Source organism: Schistocerca nitens, chromosome 7 (genome assembly GCF_023898315.1).
Source record: "Schistocerca nitens isolate TAMUIC-IGC-003100 chromosome 7, iqSchNite1.1, whole genome shotgun sequence".
Taxonomy (NCBI): Eukaryota; Metazoa; Arthropoda; class Insecta; order Orthoptera; family Acrididae; genus Schistocerca; species Schistocerca nitens.
This window is the reverse complement of record NC_064620.1, coordinates 612,331,246-612,349,105: the sequence shown is the minus strand read 5'-3', so window position 1 is coordinate 612,349,105 and position 17,860 is coordinate 612,331,246. Positions and strand designations below refer to the sequence as shown.

The window sequence follows — 17,860 nt, the reverse complement described above, 5'->3', positions numbered from 1 at the left end:
TTTTCTTTTAGGAATATTCTTATATACTAATGTCAATGCTTATTTCAAAATATTCTGTTATCTTATAAAATGGATGTTTGAGAAGCCAGTCATAAACCTTACATTTGAAAATATTATTGGTCAGTGACCGAGCAGATGCTGGAAGTTTATTGAAGAGTTTTAAACTCATTATTTTGTGTGAGTTTGCAGTCTTTGTGAGTCTGTGTCTTGGTATGTCAAAGTTAAGTTTGCCTCTGGTGTTGTGGGGATGTATGTTTTCTCTGGTCTCGAACTCATTTAAGTTGCTTTTGATATAAAGCAGTGCTGTGTAGATGTATAGATTCACCACAGTTAATATCATGTGCTTGATAAAGAGGGGACGGCAGTGTTCCTTGGGCTTAGCTTTGCTTATTATTCTGATTACTTTTTTTTTTGAATTTTCAGAATTTCACTGACAAAGCAAGAATGTCCCCATAACAATATGCCGTAGGAAATGTGTGTCTGAAAGAGGCCAAAATATACCACCTTTAGATACTCATCAGTGACTACATCTGTCAGTCCCCAGATGAGATAACACACTCTTGCTATTCTCTTGCAGATATGGCTAATGTGTTCCTCCCAGTTTAATTTTGAGTCAATGTGGAATCCTAACAATTTTATTGATTTGCTTTCAACAGCTGTAGTTAAACCCAGTATTAGTTCTTGTGTTTTATCAGGATTACACAGGAGTTCATTAGAAGAAAACCAATCCATTACTAGTTCTAGTTTTTTCCTGTGTTGCCTGATGCAGTTCTGTTGTGTCATGGTGTGTATTGTGCAACGTTGTATCATCTGCATAACACACAACTGAATTTGCTCCTACATGGTAAGGTAAGTCATTAACTGCAATGATAAACAGAAAAGGACCTAGGACCGAGCCCTGAGGCACTCCAGTCCGAGCTTTCTTCAGTGAGGAGCATCTATTTTTAATTGATACATACTGTCTCCTGTTACTTAAGTATGATTCGATTACATCCAAAGATGGTTTGTGTATGCCATAAAATTCCAGTTTTGCAAGTAGGGTGTTAGATGGTATGCAGTCGAAGGCTTTGCTAAGATCACACAGTACGACTGATACTAGATCCTTATTTTCGAATGCAGTTAACAGCTGGTTAACAACTTCAGTGACAGCAGTAGTGGTGTTTTTACCATGCTGATATGCAAACTGTCTGTTGGAGAGGAGATCATGCTTATCAAAATAGTTATTTAGTTGACTGTACATTACATATTCAAAAACTTTAGAGAAAATTGGGACAATAGAAACTGGTCAATAGTTTTGGGGCAGATGCTTATCTCCCTTTTTAAAGGCTGGTATTACTTTAGCAGTTTTGAGTGCATCTTGGAAAACTCCAGATTCTAAACACACATTAAAAATGAAAGAAAGAGGTTGACAGATAAGGTGTATTATTTTTTTCATTACATAGTTAGGAAACCAATAACAGTCCATACTTTTGGAGTTGGTGGACCTTGCCACAGCTTTTACAATATCCTCTGGGGTGACAACATTCCAGTGGAAAGTATGCATACTATGGGGCACGGCACCAAGATGATCTAGTGCGCAAGTGCCATTTTGCTTGATTTTCTTTTTCAGCTCACTCACTGAGGTTAGGAAGTAATTATTTACTTCTTCTGGGACCAGCATTGCATCTTGTGTACGGGTTTGTGAATTATATTGGTTGATGATATCCCATGCTGCTTTACATTTGTTGGGAGCACTTTTAATGTAATGTTCACATGCTTGTTTTTTGGCCAAGGACAGTTGGTCTTTGTAGATTTTTTTACATTTTATATAGGCTCTATAAGAAGTATTATCTAGCTCAGGTCCTTGTTTACAAGAATTTTTATATATTCTGTACAGTCTGAGCATCTCCTCCCTAGTGAGAGCTAGCTCATCTGTATACCATTTAAGCTGTTTGTTTTTCTGTTTATGCTTAGGGCTACTTTTGATTAATGGTGAGCAGGAGTACCATAACTTTATGAGTATTTCCAGGAATTTGTTAAACACCATTTTACCAGCACCCTTTCCAGGTTGTGTGTTGTATACAAAGTCCCAGTTAACATAAGATATTCTGTCAATAAATAAATTAATATATTCATCTTTCTGCCCTCTTACCCATGTGGCATTAGACTTGATTCTGACTGATTTGTGTGATTTAGGCAACTGATCACAGGAGAATGTTAAAATCAATGGTTCATGATCAGCTAGGGCTCCACTGGCAAGTCTGATGTACATATCTCTAGAAAAATTTACTATAATATTATCTAAGCACGCCTTATCCCGTGTTGGTGTGTAATTTGTACATTGTAAATTTAGTGACATTAAGATATTAAAAAACGTTCTAGTAACATGTTCATCACTGTTGGCCATTTCAGTGTTGAAATCGCCACAGATAATTAGTTTTATGTTAGATTTTAGTATTTTCCTCATAAGCAGCTCAAATCTTTCGAAAAATGTATTTACATCTCTTCCTGGTGATCTACATAGGCTAACAATTATAGTATTCTCTACGTTTAGTCTTATACAGCTAAATTCTCCATCTAGTTCTGCACAGTAAGAGCTAACATCTATTTTAGTAAACATTATACTATCTTTAACAAATATTAGTACACCTCAATTCTTTCTTTCACTTCTACACATAATGTCTCCAACAGCATACCCCTGAGGAACAAAATATTGTACTTGATCGTCTGTCAGCCAATGTTCTGAGATACAAACATCATCAACGTTTTCAATACTGCAAAAATGTTCTAATTGTAATACTTTGTTCCTAATGCGGCGAATGTTCGTTTGCATCACAGTAACAGATTTATCTTTATTGTTTATTGTCTGAGAACACTCTCTCATTCGAATGTCGCTTTTAGCACCTAGTTCAAGTACAGGAGGTTTATTACCCGCCGATTCACAGACTTTTATACTAAAAAATGACGTACATTCCAGGTATTACTCAAACCGCTACTTTCGTAGATCGTTTTATTCCGTGTGAGTCTTTCTTTAATTATTTCATTGACACGTTCGCACACAAACTTTTTCCCTTCATAGTTTAGGTGGTGCCCATGTTTGGTGTGAAGGTTACGCTTAAGTTTACTTATATTGACCACAGCTCAATTTGCGTATTCAGAGCACAGTTTCTTTATTTTAATATTCGTTCTTCGAATTTCTTTATTAACGCACGAACTATAGATTAGATCTTGCCTATGAGGCACTGTAGCAACAACTTTATTCCTTGATTTATTTTTTTCTAGAAAGTTCTGAAGCACTTTTACGCAGACATCTGCTTCATATTTCGCAACATTTTTTGAGCATACGACAAAGTCATTTTCTTGCGTGGATTTTGTTTGAATGCAAGCGTCTAAAACGTGTTTAGTTCCCGCTCCAGGTTTAACAACACTTGTCACTGCTAAGTCTCGATTTATTTCTCGAAACATACTTGATAGATTCCTGCCGTGGCTATCTGTTAGAAAAAGTACACTGTTCTTTTTACCTGTTGTTTCCCGTTTATCAACATTTTTCCCAGAGTGACCATTCGTTTTCAGCGCATTGTCTTTTGAATGGTCTGGATAATTTACACTGTCTTTAACACTGTCACTGGACTGCAGAACACCGTATTTGTTTTTATCCGTAAATGTAAATGCTGTTGCAGAGTTTGTTTTTATTTTTCCAGCTAAAGTCCTACCTTTGTGTCTCACTTCTGTCCACTCGGACGATTTGTGCCTTTCGTCAGGTGCCATTTCGGATGATTTGTTCTTCGACCGTAGTTCCCGATTTTCATTCTTGAGTGTGGTGATTTCGCTTCTTAAAGTGTTGACTAAGAATTGTAGACCTGAAACTCGTTCTCTTAAATTTGTTATTTCAACGTTACAATTCTCGCACACTCCCTTTTTTAGTACATAACTGTAACTTTTTCTCGTCTTAGGGCTACACACTTCTACACTCGCAGCCATATTGCAATCTCAAATGAATGTAAACAGGTCATAGAAGAAGCCAGTACAAAGCAATTTATCAAAACCTGGAAAATGAAGGGAATATATAGAAAGGCCATATAAAGAAAATAAATTTGAAGAAAATGTTATAGATATGGAAGAGGAAGCACACAGAGATGAGAAAAGTGTTATGACACTACAGTAAGAATTTGGCAGATCACAAAGTTGAAACAAGGCTCACAGGTTAGATGACATTCCCTCAGAATTGTTAAGATTACTGGGAGAAACATCTGTGACAAAATGTTCTACCTGCCATGGAATATGTATCAGTCAGGCAAAATAGCCCTCAGACTTCAAGAAGAGTGTAATAATATTGTGTCCAAAGAAGCTAGGTACATAAATATCTGAATACCACTTTACCATCAGATGTGGCTGCAAAATATTGACATGAATTTTCTAGAAAAAAAATAGGAAACTGGTAGAAGCCATCCTTGGGATGGATCATATTAGTTTCTGAAAAAATGTAGGAATGTGAGGCAATATTGACCTTATGACTGAAAGACAGAATAAAAAAACTGAAACTCAATTTTATGACTTAGAAGACAGAATGGAGAAACTGAAACTCAGTTTTTAGCATTTGTAGGTTTAGAAAAAGCTTTTAACAATGTTGACAGATTAAACACAATCAATATAAAAAAAATCAGGTATAAAATACAAGGAATGATAAGACTATCTACAATGTGTACAGAAAATGATTGTAATACTAAAAGTAAACAAAATGAAAGGAAAATGGCAGTAGAGAAGGGAGTGTGACATGGCTATACTCTTTTCCTTGAGCTATTAAACTTTGGTATAAACCAAGTAATAAAGGAAACTAAGGAAAATTTGGAAAACAAATAAAAACTTAGGGGTTTTGGTGATTCACACTGTGTTTCTGTCAGAGATGTCAAATAACTCAGATGATGTGCGTTGTTGGAAGGTGGTTTATTTATTTATTCATTTCTCATTTATTTATTCATTTTTCATTTATTTATTCATTCATCCACAGACAAATTTACACACACACACACACACACACACATGAATTAGATAATGCAGAAAGAGCCTGCTTCACACAAGAGAAATGAATCTAAGAATCCTAATAATACATATTGGTTTTGAACTTCATGGAGTAGATTAAAAACTACAATGCACTGCATTTACATTGTAACTTGTGAACCTGATTATATATTTGTAATAATTTTATGTTCCAAGAATTTTTTAGTGGAGTAAAAACTATTCATTAGTAAATATTCTTTGATGTTTGTAGTTTTCAATTTGTAGAGTTCCTTTATGTTTTTGACCTCTCTTGACAGTTTATTATTTATCTAGAAACCTTGGTAAAACATAGAGATGTGTTGCTCTATTAATTTTATCTAGCTAGAAGCAGTCAATGCAGCTGATCAGATGATCATGTATGGAACTGTTTTCTGCACATTGCTCAATGTTTCTTTGTATAAAAACTGCAGTTTGAAATATGTATTCACTCAGAACTGTCAGAATACTCCATTTTTGAAAAGCTCAATATGTGGAGCTTTTGTGACTCTTACCCATTATTCTGAAGGCTTCTTTCTGCAATGTGAACATATTTTCCTCATCCTAAGCATTTGCACCCCAGAATATTATGTCATAACTGATGATAAAATGTATATGCGCATAGTATGTTGCTTTTAGACATGAGCTATTACATACTGTGATTAATATTCATAAGGCATAATGTGCTGTGCTATCTCTTTTTCCAAGGACCCTGATATGTTCACCCCATTTTAATTGTTGATCAACATACATAGCTAAAAATTTTGTGCTGTGGCATATGTAGAACATTAATAAATGTAAAACAGTCCTAATGGAGTGTAGTTGAATTGAGTCAGATGTTCCTGGGGGAGTAGATTTGGAAATTATGCACTTAAAGAAGTGCAGCAAAATGCCAATGGCTGAAGTAAAGAGGGCACAAAATGCAGACAGGCAATTGCATGAAAACTGTTTCTGAAAATGAGAAATTTGTGTAAGTGTTTGTCTGGAGCATAGCTACGTTTGGAAGTGAAATGTGAATAATAAGCAGTGCAGACAAGAAGAGATCAGAAAGTTTTGAAATGTTATATTAGATGAGAATACTGAAGATTAGGTAAGCAGATTTGATAATCAATAAGGTTGTTGGACACATCTTAATACATCAAGAGGTATTTAATTTTGTAATCTAGGGAAGCTTGGGGGGAGGGGGGGGGGGGCTGGAATCTTAGAAGGACACCATGATTCAGAAATAGTAAATGAGTTCAAATTGATGTGGGCTGCATTAGTTATGCAGAGATGAAGATACTTGCACATGATTAATTACTGTGGAGAGTTGCATCATGTCCATCTCCAGACTGAAGAGCAAACCACCACCACCTACAACTACAACAACAACAATATTACTGTATAACTACACAAAATATCTGTGCACATTTTCTTAGTGTATGTGCATAATGAAAATTCTTTCAGACATGATGCATTTGTGTACTAATTTAGTACAGTCCTTATACTAGTAAAGATTCTCTGCTGGCAGGTTTGTCATTTGGTTGTATATCCTGTCCCTCTTTGCACAAAAAACCTTGTGTGACAACCAACTTCTCCAGAAGGTGCAGGAAATCAAAGGATGCATCCATGGTTCTTGCAAAGGCAAATTTCCAGTAAGCAGTGACTCTCCAAATATGATGGATAATCGAACGTAAGTAGCACATATTGGACATTGAGTTAATATGTTACTGTTTTAATTAGCACAGTAAAATATATTATAACTGCTTCTTGTTTAATAAAACAGTGCTACCTGCAACCTGCCTTCCTCTCCTGCAGGTTTTCTGCTGCTCGTTGCTTTTGTGATGACGAGTGCCACTTGTATCGTGATTGCTGCCCTGACAAAGTTACAGAGGTGGAGCTACAACAGGAACCTGTTTCTCCCATCCTGTGGGACTGTGCAGGGTGGCAGAATGGATCAAATCCTGTACGTCGTATGAAGCTGTGGATCTCTCTCTCTCTCTCTCTCTCTCTCTCTCTCTCTCTCTCTCTCTCTCTCTCTCTCTCTCTCCAGTCTTCCAATAGGCATGTATAGATTGACTTGTACACATTTCTTGTGGCAGCTCTAAATCAAGAAATGTGATAGAAAGAATAATTCTTAAAAAGGACATTATAGATTGATGAACACAAGAAAAGAAAATCACAGCAATGTGACAACAAAAGGTAAATTAGTGGACAAAGTTGAAGGAGCTGAAAAGGACACACAAACAGTACAGAAGATTAAATTAAGTCGAGGTTATTGAGACTTCTGAGTGGTGAAAATTAGTGACAAAAGGTGCCTATAAAGAACTGCTTACATGTAGATGAAGTTTTCGATATAACTGAAGCCGCTCGTGTGGCTGTTGGTCACGGAGGTCGAAATGGACTAAGAAATGAAACTTCCAGAAAATATGCAAACATAATTGAGATGGTAACTTTTTTTAATCCCAATCAACACTTAATTGCTTTTGATTTAATTATTTCTGTAGCTAAAACTAGTCTTATCTAATATTAAAGTTAAAACTACTTTTATCTAAAATTTGAACATATAAAGCAGTAAATTTTAGTTACAGCTAGGAAATTCTAGTTGTAATATAGTTCAGTATGAACTGGTTTTAACTAGAGAAAATGTGTTCTAAGTAAAATATGGTTTTGACCTGTGTTGAGAAAAAATGTTATGGAAAAAATTCAGTATGTTGCACTGTTTCTGAATTAATTAGCATTGAAGTTAGCTAATCAGGTTATTGCATGCACAAATTCAGGCCTTTTGCCAGATACAATTAGTGTCCATTGTTTTTATAATGTAGATGGTAATGCACGAGACTGCTCATCCATTGGCTTGGGTTCGATTCTTGCAACTATCCTATGCCCAACTTTTGTGTTGCTCTCTTGTTTGGTTCTAGGAAACAAAATGAACAACACCTTAGGCACCACCGTCTCTCATGGGTTGCTTGAATTTGTATGTGCAATAGCCTGATTGGCTAACTTCAATGCTAATTAACTCATAAATGGTAGTACATATAGAACTTTTTTCTTAACAATCATTCTTACAGGCTTTCCAGATTGTTTCTGTCAACCATGTATAGACAAGAAAAATAAATGGTCCTGGTATTCATAGTACTGATGCCTGTGCCACATGCTCCATTACTGTTTATTTTAGACTGAATGTTGATTTTTCTCACACATTTCTGATAATTTATATCTGTGTACTGTTTATGAATTTGCAGGTATGAAGATAGAAGTTCAAATCGTGTGTGTCTGATATTGCAGTCCTTCAGTTTCTATAAGACTAGTGCACGATTTACTAGATTAAATGCTTTTGAAAGACCTAAAAATATGCCCACAGTATTCTTCTCATCATATAGATGAGTATAAACTTTGGGGAGAAATGCTTTCTCAGCTGTTGTGGTGTTACAAACTTCCCAGTATCAATGTTGGAGTTCTGTTAGAAGATGGTTTATAGTGAAAAGCACAAGCTGAATGAACATTACTGACTCAAGGATATTACAAAATGTGAGGAAAATTGATACCTGTTGCTAGTTTGATGGTTCCCCTGTTAATTCATTTTTATTTATTGACCTGACTGTGCTCCTTTTCAATGTACTGGGAAGCACGTCTTCTTTGATGCTACAGTTGATGAGATATGTAATTGTTTCAGCCATTACCTTTGTAAATCTTTTAATTACTATGCCAGAAAGGCCATCACAAGCTTTAGTGTGTTTTTTTAGCTGCTAAAGTATTTTGCTTCTATCTTGCTCTTTTATTTCTTCAAATTTGACGCTCTCCTCTACCCTGTAGCTCTGTATTCTCTTGATAGGTAGATCTGTGTCTAAAATTACAGTGCCAGTAGCAAAGACACTTGTTGAAAATATTACAAACTGTTTCTGGGACTAATATTGGTTGACATTCATGTCTAATATCTATCACTTGGCTTTTGTATTTGCACATGTCTTATGACATTTGTTGATGAGCTCCCAGCAGCATGAGTTACTTTTGCTGACTTTGCTCAACACTAGTATATTTTTCTTTGATAATTTGCTTCCCAGATGATTTGTACAACACATTGGGGTTGGGCACATTCAACATTTTACTAAACTAGCTGAGAGTTTCAAACTGATTTTTGTCCAGCTATTTGGGGCTCAGGTATGTTTTTATTCTTTTACTTCATGACAAGAATCAAAATACATTACAGAGTTGAATGAAATGCATCCCATTTATTGCTTGGTCCTTGTAATGAGCATAGATTGTCCCAATTCTATTTAGCTAGTGCATTTTTGAATGAGATGTTTGTACAGGTTAGGCCTCATTTCTGCTTGATTATTTTTGCCATTTCTGGATGAGCCACATTAATGTAGTCAATTTTCTGGCAATAATGATCAGAGTAGTGGAATTTAGATTAGTAAACTGAAGATTATTTTGAAGATATTGTTCGATTATTACATATTTTAGTCTACTGGAGGCTGAATCTGTTATGAGTTCAATGTACCTGATAATTGTAAATTATTATTACAGGAATTTGCATACATATTTGTAAGGCACAGTCTAAAGAGAGCTCAACACCTACCACAACAGGACCAGGGATGGTTCCATTCAAAAGTAATCATCAAATTCTGGTTCCATTCAGAAGTAATCACCACATTCATTAAGGCAGTTATCCCACTGGGAGGTGAGATGATAAATTCCTGTTTTGTAGAACATGGTCAGCTGCGGAAGGATCCACAACCACACTCACTCTTGCACTTCCTCATCTGACAAACAAATGTCCATGCATATCTCTCTTCAGCTCACCAGAGGTGTGAAAATCACATGGTGAAAGCCCTCAGGAGGCTCATATCTCTTTCATTTAGTATGTGCACGTGCGTGTGCGCGTGTGAGTGTGTGTGTGTGTGTGTGTGTGTGTGTGTGTGTGTGTGTGTGTGTGTGTGTTACTTGTAAAGGCTGAGTGGCACCCTTGGGGATTGCCCCCATTCAGAATGGGTGGTACCGTGGTGGAAGATTTTCACAGGAAGTGAATTAAACTTTCCTCTGCTGGTGGCTCATGGCCCCAGCAGTCGCTTCTGAAGCTAAGGCATATTACAATGAGGAGAGGTGTGACCCCAACATGTTCCTTTCTCCGGATATGCCATGGGAGGGTCATAGGGCTCAGAGACAAGGTGAGAAATACACCACCTGATACTTGGTTTGTTTTAGGATGGACAGGAATTCCTTTTTTACTACAAAGCCATTGTTTCTCATTGAAAACTTCAAGGACAGGTTTGGGGAAGTGGCAGTGATTTCAAAAATGAAAAGTGGCAATGTTCTCCTTAAAATGGCCACCCCACTCATTCATAGGCAATGCTCATCTGCAACCAACAGGGTGACATCCCTGTCACTATAATCCCCATAAATGTCTGAATATGGCACAGGGTATCATTTTCCATTGAAATCTCATTTTAGAAAGTGATGACGAGTGACGAGGTGTTCATTTTGCGTGTTGTGTCTACCAAAAGACAACACAGTTCACCCTGGACCCTATATCTTGGACCTTTTAGGTGACTCATTGCTCATGAAGGTCAATGGGATGGTGTATCACTCTGATGTTAAGCTGTATATTCCTCCCCCCCATGTGGTACTAAAAACGCTTGTGATTTGGACATGTGTCTTTGTGTTGCAATGCTAGCTGTGGCTGTAGGGATTGGGGTCGGCAGCTGCACAGAAACATTCCTTGTGTCTCTTACCCCATCTGTGTCAGCTGTAAGGAAGACTGTTGCCTCTGTTCACCAGACTGCCCCATTTTCAAATGAGAAAAGAAAATCCAGGAATACAAGACCTTTGACTGCTTCATGTATCAAGAAGCCAAGAAGAAATACAATTGCCTACATCCTGCACCGATGATGATGATGTATTCTACTGCTGCAATGATGTCTTCCTTTTTAGTGACTGTGCCATTGCCCTCCATATCTCCTACATCTGACCCTTGGGGCCAGCCGACTACAACTGCTCCCTGGTAAGTGGGGTCCTCCTCCTACAGTTTCCCTCGCACACCATTTGGGTGCATCAGCTCCCAATCTGCTGGTGATGTTAGTCCCCAAACCGCCAGCTGGAGAAGCAACTCCCTCCTCCTGCACCATTACCAGTGAGAGCCACAGGTTTCAGGCTGTAGAACTTTGCATTCCTCCTCCGTCCCAGAATCTGGGGTAGACAAGCCTTTGCAGAAGTCTAAATCATCTAAGGACAAGAAGTAATCCTACAGAAAGAGGGAGATTCTGGTGGTGCCTGTGCTACCAGACCCAACATGTTCTGCCTCTGTATCCGAGGCAGTGTTCCTGGTGACCCCTACTGTTTTACCCTACCTCAGCATCACTCACCTGGTCCTCCACCCTGATGGGCTCTCTCCAAAGCTGACTGGGATGCTTTCACCACTGTCATTGCCCTCCACACCGTGCCACATGGTAGTATTGATATAGTTGTCCAGAGCACAACCGTATCCATTGTACTGGCATCTGACTCAGCAGTCACCTCTTCCTAGGGGTTCTCTTGGCCCCTGTTGGAAGACAGTACCTAGGGGGACCCCCAAAATCACTGTTGCTATTAGACATTGTAAGTCGCACTCAAACGCCATAAGCAACATCGACTGATGGAGTACCTCATTGCCTTTAAATGGCCCCATGCGAAGGTCCACCACCACATAAAACAACAGAAACAAGAATGCTGGGAGCAGTACAATGGGCCATGTACCCCTCCTTCATGGGCTTGGGCAAATATTTGACACCTCTGTGGACACTAGTATGCTGTGTATACGTGGTCTCTGTATGTATGAATGATGGTGTCTATGCTGATCCAGACATTGTTGCCAAATATTTCACTTTTCATGATGCTTGAATTATCAGCCGGCATTTCATTTCCTCAAACAGTGTGCAGAGCAACTGCTACAATCACCTGGAATCTTATAATGCTCTGTTCAGTTAGTGGGAATTCCTCAGTGCCCCAGCTATTTGCCTCAACATGGCTCCTGGACCAGACTGCATCCACAGCCAAATGTTCAAACACCTATCATTGGATTACCAATGTCACACCCTTGCCATTTTCAACTGTATCTGGACCAAGGGTGAGTTCCCGTCTCAATGGCAATAAGCTGTGATCATCCCAGTATTGAAATGGGGTAACCCCCCCCCTCCCCCTGATATGGACAGTTACCACCCAATTAGTCTCACTAAAGTTCTCTGCAAGTTGCTATAATGTATGATGAACTGATGGCTGTGTTGTTAGTTTGAGTATCGGGGTCTTTTGGCTCTGCCCCAGGGCAGTTTTTGCCAAGGCTGTTATACTGCTGACAATATGGTCTGCCTGGAGTCTGCTATTCAGTTGGCTTTTTCCCACCACCAACATCTTATCACTGTCTTCTTAGACTTGCATAGCGCTTATGACACTGTGTGGTGGCACCACATCGTCCATGAGTGGGGGTCTCTGGAGTCAACTCACAATTTTTTTTACCTGATTTGTTGTCTCACTGTACTTTCTAGGTTCAAGTTGGTGCTTCCTACAGTACTCCCCATACGTAAGAGAAAGGGGTCCTACAGGGCTCTAGTGGTTGTCAGTGGTCCTTGGGATTGGTCTTTGTTGCCCAGTTGACATGGATTCCCCATCTTTGCTAACTTAAGCAAACACACTTGTTCCATCTTAATATTATTAATTGTCTCAGTGACACCAATAAGGGTGCAGACTGCTCTACACTTTTGTGGCTCTAGAAAGCTCTGATCCTGTCTTGTCTTGATCATATGAGGCTGGTGTATGGCTCAATATTACAGATGCTGGACCCAACACACCATTGTGGGGTTCAACTTCAAAAGGTGCCTTTCAGACCAGCCTTGTGAACAGCCTACTTGTTGACACTGGTATCCAGCCCCAACAACTGCTACCCAACTATGCAATATACACTCGTGGAAATTGAAATAAGAACACCGTGAATTCATTGTCCCAGGAAGGGGAAACTTTATTGACACATTCCTGGGGTCAGATACATCACATGATCACACTGACAGAACCACAGGCAACAGAGCATGCACAATGTCGGCACTAGTACAGTGTATATCCACCTTTCGCAGCAATGCAGGCTGCTATTCTCCCATGGAGACGATCGTAGAGATGCTGGATGTAGTCCTGTGGAACGGCTTGCCATGCCATTTCCACCTGGCACCTCAGTTGGACCAGCGTTCGTGGTGGACGTGCAGACCGCGTGAGACGAAGCTTCATCCAGTCCCAAACATGCTCAATGGGGGACAGATCCGGAGATCTTGTTGACCAGGGTAGTTGACTTACACCTTCTAGAGCACATTGGGTGGCACGGGATACATGCGGACGTGCATTGTCCTGTTGGAACAGCAAGTTCCCTTGCCGGTCTAGGAATGGTAGAACGATGGGTTCGATGACGGTTTGGATGTACCGTGCACTATTCAGTGTCCCCTCGACAATCACCAGTGGTGTACGGCCAGTGTAGGAGATCGCTCCCCACACCATGATGCCGGGTGTTGGCCTTGTGTGCCTCGGTCGTATGCAGTCCTGATTGTGGCGCTCACCTGCACGGCGCCAAACACGCATACGACCATCATTGGCACCAAGGCAGAAGAGACTCTCATCGCTGAAGACGACACGTCTCCATTCGTCCCTCCATTCACGCCTGTCGCGACACCACTGGAGGCGGGCTGCACGATGTTGGGGCGTGAGTGGAAGACGGCCTAACGGTGTGCGGGACCGTAGCCCAGCTTCATGGAGATGGTTGCGAATGGTCCTCGCCGATACCCCAGGAGCAACAGTGTCCCTAATTTGCTGGGAAGTGGCGGTGCGGTCCCCTACGGCACTGCGTAGGATCCTACGGTCTTGGCGTGCATCCGTGCATCGCTGCGGTCTGGTCCCAGGTCGACGGGCACGTGCACCTTCCGCCGACCACTGGCGACAACATCGATGTACTGTGGAGACCTCACACCCCACGTGTAGAGCAATTCGGCGGTACGTCCACCCGGCCTCCCGCATGCCCACTATACGCCCTCGCTCAAAGTCCGTCAACTGCACATACGGTTCACGTCCACGCTGTCGCGGCATGCTACCAGTGTTAAAGACTGCGATGGAGCTCCGTATGCCACGGCAAACTGGCTGACACTGACGGCGGTGGTGCACAAATGCTGCGCAGCTAGCGCCATTCAACGGCCAACACCGCGGTTCCTGGTGTGTCCGCTGTGCTGCGCGTGTGATCATTGCTTGTACAGCCCTCTCGCAGTGTCCGGAGCAAGTAAGGTGGGTCTGACACACCGGTGTCAATGTGTTCTTTTTTCCATTTCCAGGAGTGTATATTTGCAAACAGTGGAAACTCCAGGTTACAATATCAACAATATTAGGAAAAAGATAAATTGCTAAACACTGTAAAGATAACCCTTGTAGCTCAGGCAGGCACAATGAAAAGACTGTTACACATTATAGCTTTTGGCCAAAGCCTTTTTCAGTAAATAAAATGCGCATACATTCACACAAGCAAGCACACCTCATGGTCACATGATCAGTATTCCAGTTGGAGCTGGTGGTGGTAGAGGTTATGTTTGCATTAGGTGTGCTTGCTCGTGTGCGTTTTCTTTCCAGAAGGAGACTTTGACCAAAAGCTATAATGTGTGACAGCCTTTTTGTAGTGCCCATCTGCAACTCAGCAGGTTTTTTATATGGAGTAGCAATCTATCCTTTTCCTAATATTGTCAAGGCATCATGGCCTAGGAAGGTTGAGACCCATTTCAGTAGATACACATTTTTACTGGTTTTCTTACAAATATGATCTACATGCTCTTTGCATGGCAGGTGTTCATAAACAATAACAGCAAAAAAATTTGTGTTTATTGTGTGACTAAGTTTCAGTGGAGATGTTTATGTTCATATTATAGCTAAACATGAATTGCATTGTCACTTATTTGCAGTAGGGTGAGTTGACAGAATATTGTAATTGATTTAACACCTGTTGACAGCAGTTTGCATATCATAGCCCCAGCTGACAAAGAATGTGTTATCAGCATAGCTTAGGACCTTGCAATTTTGAGGTTCTTTTACATTAATAACATACTCAAGGAACAGAAAAGGCCATAATGTACTTCCTTGAGGCATACCACACTATATCATGTAGGTTGATCCAGCTGGTAGAAACTGTTCATTCCTCTATAAGTTAGCTTAAGACACTGTTTCCTGGCTTTCAAATAGGAGGCAAGAGGTCATAAGACTACTACTCTCATCCCACATTCTTCTTATTTGTGCAGTAGCAAGGTATGGTTCACAACGCACAACTCATATCCTGTTAAGTGCCTTTATCCAATGTGTTTAATATTAATTCATGAATAAAAATTGCTGCTGCTGTTACAGTGCATCTTCCTTTTCTAAAACCATATTGTGAATCATTGTATATATTGTGTCTGGTGAAATATCTCTCAAACTGATTTTTTATTACTTTCTCTAGTAATTTGCCAAGTTCTGAAGTTAACAATATTGGCCTGTAGTTTTTTGTGTCCATTTTATTTCCTTTTTATGTGCTGGTAGGATGTCAGTGATTCTCATGCTGTCAGGGAATTATTCTTGGTAGAGGGAGTCATTTACAAGGGGTGTCAGAGGCCTCACTAATTCTTCTTTGCATTTGTTTAGTGGCTTAGGTGAAACTTCACCCCAGCTACAAGATATTCTACCTTGAAGTTTTGAAATGATTGCTAGGAAATTTCTTTCAGTAATTCAATAGATGACAGAAGACTGGCTAGTTTTTCCAACATTAAAATTGGGTGCCCAGTCATGTACTTCACTTATGCCAGCTGTACTACATCTACATCTACATGGATACTCTGCAAACCACATCCAGGTGCCTGGCAAAGGGTTCATCAAACCACCTTCACAATTCTCCATTATTCCAATCTCGGATAGCGCGCGGAAAGGATGAACACCTACATCTTTCCGTATGAGCTCTGATTTCCCTTATTTTATCATAGTGATCATTCCCCCCTATGTAGGTCAGTGTCAACAAAATATTTTCACATTCGGAGGTGAAAGTTGGTGATTGGAATTTCGTGAGAAGATTCCGTCGCAATGAAAAACACCTTTCTTTTAATGATTTCCAGCCCAAATCCTGTATCATTTCTGCGACACTCTCTCCCATATTTCACGATAATATAAAACATGCTGCCTTTCTTTGAACTTTTTTGATGTACTCCGTCAGTCCTACCTGGTAAGGATCCCATACCGCACAGCAGTATTCTAAAAGAGGACAGACAAGCATAGTGTAGGCAGTCTCCTTAGTAGGTCTGTTACATTTTCTAAGTGTCCTGCCAATAATACGCAGTCCTTTGGTTAGCCTTCCCCACAACATTTTCTATGTGTTCCTTTCCATTTAAATTGTTCATAATTGCAATACCTAGGTATTTAGTTGAATTTAAAGCTTTTAGATTAGACTGATTTATCGTGCAACTGAAGTTTAACGAGTTCCTTTTAGCACTCAGGTGGATGACCTCACACTTCTCATTATTTAGGATCAACTGCCACTTTTTGTGACATTCAGATATCTTTTCTAAATTGTTTTGCAGTTTTTTTTTATCTTCTGATGACTTTATTAGTCGATAAACAACAGCATCATCTGCAAACAACCGAAGACCGCTGTTCAGATTGTCTCTGAAATCATTTATGTAGATAAGGAACAGCAAAGAGCCTATAACACTACCTTGGGAAATGCCAGAAATCACTTCTGTTTTACTTGATGACTTTTCGTCAATTACTAAACTTAAGTATGAATTTCATGCACACTTTAAAATATACATCCAGTTGAATTTCAGTGCTACATTTGTCAGTTAATACTAATTTCCTCCTAGCTGATGTTCTTCTGCCAGTTTTCATTGGATTTTGAATGTTTTTGGGTGTGGATAATGCCTTGAAAGTGGATTATCTGAAAACCAAGTATAACACATGTAAATTATTACGCACTAACAATGATATTATTACTTACCACAGAGCATGAAGTCATTACAACTGTAGAAAGCATAAGATGTAAATAATTAGCAGGCTTAGATGAAGTACCAATGTACAAAGAGCATGCAGACTCTTTAACATACATAATGAATGAGTCAGTTTCATCAGGTAGCCTTCAAGAGTATGTAAAATTGGCCTGAGTCGGCCCTCTGATGAAGAGTGGTAATGCAGAAGACATAGAGATCTATCGGCCAATTTCCCTGCTGTCATGTATTTCAAAAAATATATAATCAATTGTGCAAGACAGAAGGTTGTATTTATTTAAATAATTCTTTACTCTAGGTGTATCATAGTTTGTGATCCAAATTGACAGAAGAACAGAATCAGTCACAGTGGAATTCACAATCATGACAATGATGAGTGTGTCACAGACATAATATTAAATATTCCTGTGGCTTTAGATACTGTTGGCTATAAGATTCTATGAAATAAGCTAGAATCATTAGGAGTAAGAGGTGTACCTAATGTCTGGTTCTGATCATACTTAGCAGGTAGGATACAAAATGCAGAGACAATATTAACTTTATTTAGGGATAAACTTTTAGTGAACCAAAATACATTAACAGAGGAGTTCCTGAGGATAGCCTATTAGGTCCAGTATTGCTACAGCGATGTTTTCCCCAACACAGTTAATCATGCAGAAAGAACCTCTTTGATAATAACAGTAATATTATAGTCAGTGAGGAAACAATGTCATAAACTGTAACTGAGCTCGTTGTGCAGGTATACTGACTCAGTGTTTTAGGCAAGCAAATCGGAAGTTGCAATACACAAAACAAAAAACAGTCATCATCATCATCAGCATGGTCCTGATTTTCAGCTAATAAAGTGTGCAGAG

At 39.5% G+C, this 17,860-nt stretch overlaps 1 protein-coding gene across 1 annotated transcript in view; it reads left to right on the top strand.

Annotated features, from left to right (window-relative positions):
- Positions 1-17,860, top strand: part of LOC126195169 (uncharacterized) — a 288,374-nt gene that overhangs the window by 172,063 nt on the left and 98,451 nt on the right. The window contains exons 3-4 of the mRNA XM_049933681.1: positions 6,524-6,685; positions 6,811-6,958. Coding sequence (XP_049789638.1) covers positions 6,524-6,685; positions 6,811-6,958 — 310 coding nt within the window. The remainder of the gene's footprint in view (positions 1-6,523; positions 6,686-6,810; positions 6,959-17,860) is intronic.